Raw genomic sequence first — 9,176 nt, 5'->3', positions numbered from 1 at the left:
CTGGGCAGAGGCTCTCACCTGCCCTAAAAATAGCTGTTTGAGACTTGGAAGGACATCCTCACAACCTGGAGATTTTGTATATTTATCCTTGCAGAAGTAGTGGCTTCATTCCTTCCCTTATTAGGCGGGAAGAAGGCAGGCATCTCATACTTGTTATTATTGGCCCCCAGCCCTGCCGAAGTGACAGATAGATAGATAGGCTCGGGCAGTGCTAATACGGCCTGGCTTTTCCTCCATCAAACACTCCCTGGGCTTCCCCCAGAAAAGTCTGTCAGTGCTTGGAAGGGTGAGGGCTGGGTTTAACCAGTTGGAGGGCCAGGAAGACCTCCTGGTAGGAGACAGAACGAGGACGGTCGAGGATAGCTTTGGTCCTACAGGGATGTATGGCTTCCTTAATCCCCCAAGGGGTAGCCTTTGTAGCATCAATGAATGGGGCCAGCATTTCTTAAATGACACAAAGATGGATCCTATAAGCCCTTCCCCCAGCTCTCCCAACCCCTGGTCTATTGACCCTAGATGGTCTCTCTTCCCCTTCACCCTGCTCAGGAAGGAAAGCAGAACCATACTTAGGGCACAGAGCAAGTTTATTTGGTGAATGCTGACAGCAAATATCATCCAAGAGAGACAAGTTGGCAACAGTGCTGTGACAAGAGGACCTAGGATGCCTTCAGGGCTACATGCAGTCTCACACAGGGGAAGGCACGGGGCTCGGGTACACCACAAATGTCCTCAGCCATTCAACACCATCCGGACGAGCTCTGTGGATCGGAGAGATGGGTGAGCCAGGGAGTAGGGCTGCGGGGAGGGGTCCACCAGGGGCTAGGAGACCACAGGACCACAAAGGTAGCATAGGAGCGTGCCTGCAGAAACCAATCTGGGCTTTGCAGAGGGGCCACCTTGAGGCCGCCTAGTTCTCAGCCCCCAGCTCCCCTCCCACCCGCTGTTAGCCCCTCCACCCCACCCTGAGCAGCAAGAACACAGCAGGTGGCAGAAAAGTTCTCAACTACACCTACAGCTACTGTCAGCCACTGGCAGGAGAAGACAGAGGTTTGGGTTAGGGTACCTCCAAGCTGCCCAGCAGAAGGAAGAAGACGACTACTCAGCTACAGCAGCACAAAGGGGCAGGCAACCAACCCCCCCATGCCAACCACCTATGCCCCAGGGCCAAAGGATCACCCTGAAGCAAGACGGGGACAGGCTGGTGCGAGTTCCCAGACACCAGCACCCTGGGCCCTATAAGCAAAACCTCAGAGCCCATTCTAGGAGAAAAGGAGGTACCACACCCCCAGGCTGTCTTCCTCTTTGAGGAACCCTCCCCTCCCCGGTCAGCTCCATGCAGAAACATGCTAGGAGGAAGTCAGATGGTAGTAGGGGAAGGGCAGGGGCTAGAGAGCAGACATTAGGCAGAAAAACACTGGGGAGGGGGCAACTAGAGAAGGGGAGGCTGGGAGGAGCCGTACCCGCCCCATGGGCCCGTCACCCCGACAGGATATGCCTCACAAACGCTGCAGGAAGGAAGAGACATTCATGGTGAAGACAAGACACAGACATGGGGTGAAGGGGTCAGGTGGTGGGGGAACAGACATTCCCTTTATTTGACTTGCCATTCCTTCCCCCCCGCCCCCACCTCACACATTACCCCTTCCCTTCCAGTCATATTCCCATGGCCAGGCCCTGCCCCTTGCCTCCTGGCTCTTTTGGAGCCCAGGGACAGGGAGAGCCCAAACCGCTGGGCGTGACCTGCCTGGACAGCTGCTTCCTCCAGGAGAGCCCCAATTCATCCCTCACCTTCATAGTTGATACAACCATTGCTGTCCTCATGCCCTGCCACCAGCATCTCTACTTCTTCCTCCGTCATCTTCTCACCTGCAGAGAGAAGGAAAAAAGCATTTTGGGAACTGGGTGGCAGGCGTGTATCAGGTGGCACCTCTGCTCAAGGAGCAAGGGCAGAGCCTTACCCAGCGTGACAAGAACGTGCCGGATTTCAGCACCCATGACGGTGCCATTCCCTTCCTTGTCAAACACCCGAAGACCTTCAACATAGTCCTCGTAGGTGCCCTGGTCCTTGTTCTTGGCCACCGTCTGCAGCATGGGCAGGAAGTGTTCGAAGTCCAACACCTTCACATTCATCTCTGCCATAAAGGAGGTGGAGGGAAAGTCACACAGGTTCTCAGGACTGAGGAGAGGACCACACTGAGCTGGGAGCTCGGGGACCACAACTGAGCTGGTGGCTCCCACTCAAATTAGGAGAAACCTGTGGGATTTGCTAGTTGAGACAAACCTGCTTGAGTTTTGGGCCTATGAAGATAAAGGGAAGCTCTCAGCTGAAGAACTGTAGGCCCATTACCACACTGAGAAACTGTTCATGAGGACCCTCACCATCACTCTTAGGGTTCCCCAGGACCTTGAGCACCTCGGCGTTGGTGGGATTCTGGCCCAGGGCCCTCATCACGTCCCCACACTGGCTGTACAGGATCTTGCCATCCCCTGTTCGGTCAAACAGCTGAAAGGCCTCCTTGAACTCTGAAGATTCAGATACACATCAGCACTGAGCATTTGGGGGTTAACCAAAACCCTCCCTCACAACCCCTTCTGCCCATTCAACTTTGATCATGCTGAGGAAACCAGGTATCTGTACCACTGTACACCCAAGTCCACTAAGAGGGACCTAGTGTCCCTGCCTCCCAGCACAGGTGTCCCACCCACATAATGACATAGCCTCCCTCCTCCCTGGGCAGAATGGTAACGTCCATTTACAGGCTCCTCTGCGTACAGCAAGCCTGCCCAGCCTCCTCACTACTCTAGTCAGGGCAGGAATTCGCCACCGCCCTGTCTGGGTCCTGTCCTTATAAGGAAGTGAGAGCAGCAGCCTGGGACTGGGGTCATCCCAGCCTGCCACTTCCCACCCCTCCTGTACAGAAGGAGACCTTCAGAGGGTACAGCTATGAAATACCCTCAGCAAATCCCCCTGTCCCATTTTCACAAAATTCCAGGTCACTGCTTTTTACAATCTTCACAATTCCAAGCTGGGTGGGGGCGGGTGTTATCACAGGAGGAGGGAAGAGGCAGAAGCAGATTAAGGGACAGAGGAGCACAGGAAACTTAATACGCCCTCCCCACACCCCACACACAGCAGGCATTAGGTGACCAAGTTGTTTCACATACCCGCACCACCTAAAACTCACCCGGGGCTTGGGGCTCGGATCTAGAGTGGAAGGGGGGGGAGGAAGAAAGAGTGTGAAAAGAAAATGGAGGATCCAGAAAGAGGCAGAAGGGAATCCAGGAAGTACTTCCCTGGGGTTGCTGAAGAGATGACAGGTTGGGGTTAGGAGGTAGGTGCTAGAGGCGGGGGTCCCTCTCCCTAAACATGACCTCAGTAGGGGTCAGGGATTACTTACCCGCAGTCTGGTCCTCGGTGAAATCACACTGCTCAGAGAAGAGAGGAGCAGTCAGCATCTGAACCCCAATCCCCCAAGCTTCTAAGCCCAGTCCCACAAACTGTGCCACAAACTACAGTTCCGTGTCGAGGACTCGCTTCCCGACAGTACAGAACCCCCAAACTTTCCAACCCTACCCCCCGACCTTCCAGGCCCTCAGGTTCCCTTTGCAAACCCCTACCCTCGACTTCCCGCCTCTCTCCCCAAATCCCGCTCATCGTTCCAGGCCCCGGGCCCCACCATCTTGACGACTACGCTCCGCGGGACCTTTTCCTGCAGTAATGGCTCCGGTTCCGGCCCAACCCTAGTCTTAGTACGTCTCAATGACGTCACCCTCAGCTGATCCCGCCAATAGGAGTCCTGGCCCGGCTTTATGCAGATAACAGTGCTACATTAATAATGAGATGGGCGGAGCCCGCTGCTTCTTCCTCTAGCATAGCCCTACCCGGGAAAAGAAAGTGCAGGAGCGGGTCGTGTGGGGCGCAGGGAATCCGCTCCTCTGTGCAGCAGGAAGATCGAAGGATATCGGACTGGGGAGAGGAGAGCCCACCCTTCCCTCCCCCACCTCTGAAGAAAGCAACAGTCGGACGCCTAGAGAGGAAACGTCTCTTTATTTTGAAACAATAGGTGGCCTCCTAGTGGCAGGAACGTGCTTCCGCCAGCCGGGGAAGGGGGGGTGGTGTCCGACCCCACCGCATCTGTGGAAAAAGATGAAAGTTGCCAAGGCCTGTCGCTCGCGCGCAGCAGGACATGAAAACGCACTGCCCTGCTTTTCTGCCCAGGCTGAGGAAAGGAAAGGAAACTTGCCTGTCCAGGTGGGGTGTGGGGAGCCCTACCTGTAGAGCTCAGACGCTTAGGATGTGCTTCAGGAAGGCTGCAGAGAGGAGGCAAGAGGGGTTCAGAAGCAGGCCCTTGGATCATCCATCTGATTTTAGCCAGTCCAGGCCCCCGGGAGTCCCCACCCACATACCCATACCGTGAGCCTTCTGCCTCGTCTCCTCCCCTGTCCCTTCTGCTCCTCAAGCCCCTCACCTTCATAGTTGATGCAGCCATTGCTGTCCTCGTGTCCTGCTAGAACAGTCTCCACCTCCTCTTCAGTCATCCTTTCTCCTGAGCCCCAGACATAGCATTTTAGTCCCTGCCCTCCCTCCCACCCCAACCAGGCCTTTCTCTTCTGGGTGGTACCTTCTCTTCTCCCACCCTCGGAAACTTGCTCATAGCAACAGAACCCCAAGGAATCCTCTCCTTGTAATGGTAACACCTCAAATATGTCCCTGCATCTTGCTTTCCATTTCACCTGCATTAGCACCTGGCAAAAGCTCTGACAGAAGGAAAGTGAATTCCACAGGGTTAAGGAGCTACCAGATCACAGAGCACAAGCGTCTCTTCCACAACAGAAAATCGGGTTTTCCACCTCATCCCCTTTCCTCTGTTCTTTGGGGGGCATCTGCATCTACCCTCACTTCACCTCCTGCAGGAAGAAGCCCTTCAGGTTCTGCCCCCTTGGCTCTGACCTTCTCAGTCTCCTGCCCATGACCTATAGGCCGATAATCCTTCCCTGGCTCTGTCTACTTGGCTAACCTTGGTCCACCCCCTCCTCTCCAACCCACAGGAGTTCTGGTCCCCTGCCTCACCCAGGGTGGTGAGGACATGTCTGAGCTCTGCTCCCATGACTTTGCCGTTCCCCTCTTTGTCAAACACCCGAAGCCCCTCCAGGTAGTCCTCATATGTGCCTTGGTCCCGGTTTTTGGCTACGGCCTGGAGCATGGGCAGGAAGGTCTCAAAGTCCACACGCCGGGACTTCAGCTCTAGAGGTTGGAAAGGGGAGGGAGAGGTCACTGTAGTGTCACCTTGGACCCAGCTTCCATCCCTACCACGAAGCCTGTCATCATGTTCAACATTCAGTTTGTTTTTCTACCCCGTGTTTGACAGTTTTTTAAGTCCTGAGACCCACCCCAGCATCCTTTGTCACCTTGCCAACAATCCTCCTCCATTCTACCACCGCACTGAAAACCCACATTGTTCTAGGCGTCCCCCTCACCATCACTCTTGGGGTTCCCCAGGACCTTGAGCACCTCGGCGTTGGTGGGGTTCTGGCCCAGGGCCCTCATCACGTCCCCACACTGACCGTACAGGATCTTGCCATCCCCTACTCGATCAAACAGCTCAAAGGCCTCCTTGAACTCTGAAGTAAAAGGAGAGGTCGGTATTGGGACCAGGGGTTCCCATCACCACCCCTCCCCCACACAGAAAGGAGGTTCAGAGGCTATGTGCTAGAGCTGGGCAGAACAGGGGACACAAAGACCACTAGCTTGGAAGGTTTCAAGTTTGGGACTGGAGTCAGGGGAATAGAAAGAGGATCTGACCAGGGGCTTGGGACTAGACGGTGGGGCTTAAGGGACCAGCTTCTCCTTACCCTCCAGCTGGTCCTTGTTAAACTCGATCTGTGGAAGAAAAGAGCAGGTGAGAGGGATGACAGGGCTCATTCAATCTCTCTCCAGCACTCCTCCCAACCAACTGGCATCCACTTCTGGGGAGGGGCCCAAAGAGACCAGGCTGGGAGCCCAGCCACCTCAGTCCCATTCCCAGCTCTGGACCTTGGGAGAATCCCAAGAGGAGGAATTATGGGGGGGAGGGTTTCCTGGGAACAGGGTTAATCCCATGCCACCTGTTTCCCTCCCTCCAGTGCCCTGAGCTCTGCATCCCTCACATAACTGGGGGCTGAACAAAGGCTAAATTTACCCCTGGCCCCCAGCTGTGATTGTCTAACAAGTCTGTCCTCTTCAGCCTTCCCTCCTGGGGTTCAGAGCTGTGGCTTTTAGAATTGAACAGTCAGCCAGGCACAGGCACCAGCTCCCTCTCTTCACCTTGAAACTTTCCTCAGAACCCAGATGTTCCCCATCTCATGGGTCCCTGCCTCCAGCAGGGGGGTCAGTGAGAATGTGTGTACGTACCCACACACATGTTACAGTTTAGAGGGAGAGAACAAAAAAGAACAGCAGAGTCATAAGCCTGGATGCTTCCAAATGGGGACTAAGAGGAATCTCTAATATCTGTCCAGTGCTCACTGATTCCCTGTCTTCTAGATACCCCCCAATCCCCTGGGCTGTTTCCCACCCTGTATCATCCCTTCCAAATTCTTTCCTCACTTTCCCGGGACTCACCACCACTTTGGAGAGATCGATGGGGGGCTCCTGGGTTTTCTGAGGGGCTGGAGGGGCAGCTGGAGCTGGCTCAGCCTTGGTCTTGGCTGGAGGGGCCGCCGCTGCTGCTGGTTTGGCAGCAGGCTTGGCAATAGAGGGTCCTGCAGGTTTCTTCACAGGAACATCCTTCTTGGGAGGCATGATGTCCGGTGGCCAAAGGACAGTGTGCCGATGGGGGCACCCATCTCTGTTTAAATAGCCAGGGAGTCTGGGATGTCAAGGGGCGGGGGCAGGGGCAGGGAGCCAGTTGGCGGTGGGGAGGGTGAGATAGAGGAGAGATATGCTGGCCTGCCTTGGACTCCTATGGTTCAGGACTCCTGCCCCAAGGTCTTCTCTCTTCTGTTCACTTGGCCCCAAATGCTGGGGCAGGGGAAGGAAGCCAGAGATCTGCCCAGAACGAGGGAGTTAACCTCCGGGGTAAGGATAGGATGCTTGCCAATGACAGACACTGACACGGGTGAAGCAAAGAAGAGGATCCAGGCATTCCAGGCCTCAACCTCCTGACATAAAGTAGCCCTTTTTTCTAAGCAGCTTTAGATCCTTGAAGGCTGAGGCAGAGAGGGGGGCCTTGTGAACTGGGATTGTTAAAGTGGGGCCTGGGAGGGGCACCTGGCTGGCTCAGTCAGAACATGTGACTTCTGATCTGTCCGGGTTGTGGGTTCGGGCCCCACACTGGGTGTGCAGACTACTTAAAAATAAAATCTTAAAAAAAAGGCGGGGTCTGGGAGCAGTGAAAGGTGAAAAAAAAAGCAGCTCCTCCACTCCCCTCTGACCACGGTTGAGGAGCAGGGGTAGTTGACCCTCCAAATCTTACAGTCCCTGTCCCCCTCCCTCCCAGCCCAGAACTGGAATTGTGCACAATATAGATAAAGAATAGTAACAGAAAGAGGAGTGTGACAGCCCCTATTGTCTCCTGTTCCCAGGGTTGTCTTAAGGGTGAGGGTGGGGACAAGGATCAGGTTTAACACCCACCACCCATACTTCCAAGGAAGGGACCCTTTTCCACAAGCCCATGGTCATTCAAGTCAGACAAAGGTGGGGTGCCTGCTGAACTTACAGGGACTCAATCTGTGATGGCACCTGAGGGGAGGGGCAGGCCCTGAGAGGCAAAGGGCCTAAATCCTAAAATTTCTAATCCAAAAGGATGTGGGAGGTTCTGTGGGCTCCACGAGTACTTACCCCCAACCAGAGAATAATAAAAACCCTGACACTGGCATCCGGTCCCAAACCTTGCTGGGGGCACCAGGGTAGGGTCTAAGTCAGAGGTGGTTGGGAGAGGGGAGGCACTGCTGGCTACTTTTGTTCCAGGGATAAAGAAGGAAAGGAGGATTTAGGCAGCATTCCGAGGAAGATAGTAGTGATTCCACTTGGACCCTGGGGTTCAGAGAGTTGATGGTCTGTCTCCCACTTGCAAAAATATGTCTGAATCTCATTACTGAACATTGTCCCATTTTAGAAAAATCATAATCATTCCACCCTCCCAGAATACATCACACACGCGCGCGCACACACACACACACACACTCACATGCACGCACGCACGCACACCTTAAATCAAGCTTAAATAAAGGAAAGAGTCCCTCTCCAGCTCCCAAAAACTTACCCTGCGGCGTCCAGGTAAGGACGGAGGCGGGGCGCTGAGAGGAGGCTGCAGGCCCCGAAGGGTTAACCCAGCGGCCTCGGAGCATGCCGGGAGTCGTAGTCCTCGAGCGCCCGCGGGCTCACGGGAAACGCCGCTCTCAAGCTGGAAGAGAAAGTCAAGGCAGTGGCTTCCGGCAGGGGAAGCGGTTGGTGACTCAGGCTGTTTTGGCGCTCTTCGTGTCCCGGAACTAAAAGGCAGTGATTCCTTTACAGTCCCCTCCCCTGACCCTCAAACCGTGCGGGGGCCCCCCAGGATAGCTCCCTTGCCCGGCCGTGAGTTCCCCGTTTAGTGTGTGCTGGGCTATTTTCCCGGGTCGGCTGGTGGGAGAACGCCGAACCACGGGGAAGGCCGAAGCTGCCGCGGGCCGAATGGAAGGCGTGCTGGGAAGCACCCAGGTCCCGGAGAGAGTGGTGCGGTCGGCGTAGCTTACGCTCTCGCGGTTTGGTAGTAAGAGCAGAGGCCGCTGAGTGCTGTGTCACCTGGAACAGTAACTCCAAAGTTTTTCTTCTCTTTTACTTTTTTTTTTTAATGAGCTGGTAGTTGAAGTAAATGTTAAGATTTGGTGTTAAGCCTACTCACCTGCCCCAGTTTCTCCCCAATTGAAGGTTCTCCATACTGTGGCCGGGACCTCACGGGTCCGCCTGGAATGGAGGGCTCGGCCCTTTGCCCTTTCAGTCTGTAACGCCTCTGCCGGCCTTGGACATCTCCTTCCCCAGACCATTATCAGAGGCTCCCCTGTGCTGGGAGGGAACCGACCGGTCCGGCCCTGGTTCAGTAAATGCCCTGGCCGCGCCCCTGGTGCTGGAGGCTGGGGCTGCCTGGGCGTGCAGACAGAATTTAAGAGTGGAAAGCCCATGCGAGGTCAGGAGGGTGAGGCATAAATAAACTTTATGG

At 55.2% G+C, this 9,176-nt stretch overlaps 2 protein-coding genes across 5 annotated transcripts; both read right to left on the bottom strand.

Annotated features, from left to right (window-relative positions):
* Positions 1-566: 566 nt before the first annotated feature.
* On the bottom strand, positions 567-3,809 carry MYL6 (myosin light chain 6). 2 transcript variants are annotated; one of them, XM_002915981.4, is made up of 7 exons: positions 3,678-3,809; positions 3,399-3,426; positions 2,380-2,523; positions 1,959-2,132; positions 1,789-1,866; positions 1,461-1,505; positions 567-758 (listed from the first exon to the last, which is right to left on the bottom strand). In XM_002915981.4, exons 1-6 carry the CDS (start codon positions 3,678-3,680, stop codon positions 1,477-1,479), a joined length of 456 nt encoding a protein of 151 aa, XP_002916027.1. In that variant the 5' UTR covers positions 3,681-3,809; the 3' UTR covers positions 567-758; positions 1,461-1,476. The 2 variants fall into 2 exon arrangements, with proteins under 2 accessions (XP_002916027.1, XP_011219011.1); XM_011220709.3 differs by lacking the exon at positions 1,461-1,505.
* A 220-nt stretch (positions 3,810-4,029) lies between these two features.
* MYL6B (myosin light chain 6B) lies at positions 4,030-8,384 on the bottom strand. Of its 3 annotated transcripts, none has more exons than XM_002915980.4 (8): positions 8,244-8,384; positions 6,602-6,827; positions 5,854-5,881; positions 5,479-5,622; positions 5,072-5,245; positions 4,470-4,547; positions 4,274-4,311; positions 4,030-4,135 (listed from the first exon to the last, which is right to left on the bottom strand). In XM_002915980.4, the coding sequence occupies exons 2-7, from the start codon at positions 6,779-6,781 to the stop codon at positions 4,283-4,285; spliced, it is 633 nt and encodes a 210-aa protein (XP_002916026.1). In that variant the 5' UTR covers positions 6,782-6,827; positions 8,244-8,384; the 3' UTR covers positions 4,030-4,135; positions 4,274-4,282. The 3 variants fall into 3 exon arrangements, with proteins under 3 accessions (XP_002916026.1, XP_019651711.1, XP_011219010.1); XM_019796152.2 differs by lacking the exon at positions 8,244-8,384 and adding an exon at positions 6,933-6,956; XM_011220708.3 differs by lacking the exon at positions 8,244-8,384 and having other exon boundaries at positions 4,245-4,311; positions 6,602-6,844.
* Positions 8,385-9,176: the final 792 nt, after the last annotated feature.

This window comes from Ailuropoda melanoleuca, chromosome 15, assembly GCF_002007445.2.
Source record: "Ailuropoda melanoleuca isolate Jingjing chromosome 15, ASM200744v2, whole genome shotgun sequence".
Taxonomy (NCBI): domain Eukaryota; kingdom Metazoa; phylum Chordata; class Mammalia; order Carnivora; family Ursidae; genus Ailuropoda; species Ailuropoda melanoleuca.
The sequence above is the reverse complement of the archived record's forward strand: the minus strand, read 5'-3'. Positions and strand labels throughout refer to the sequence as shown.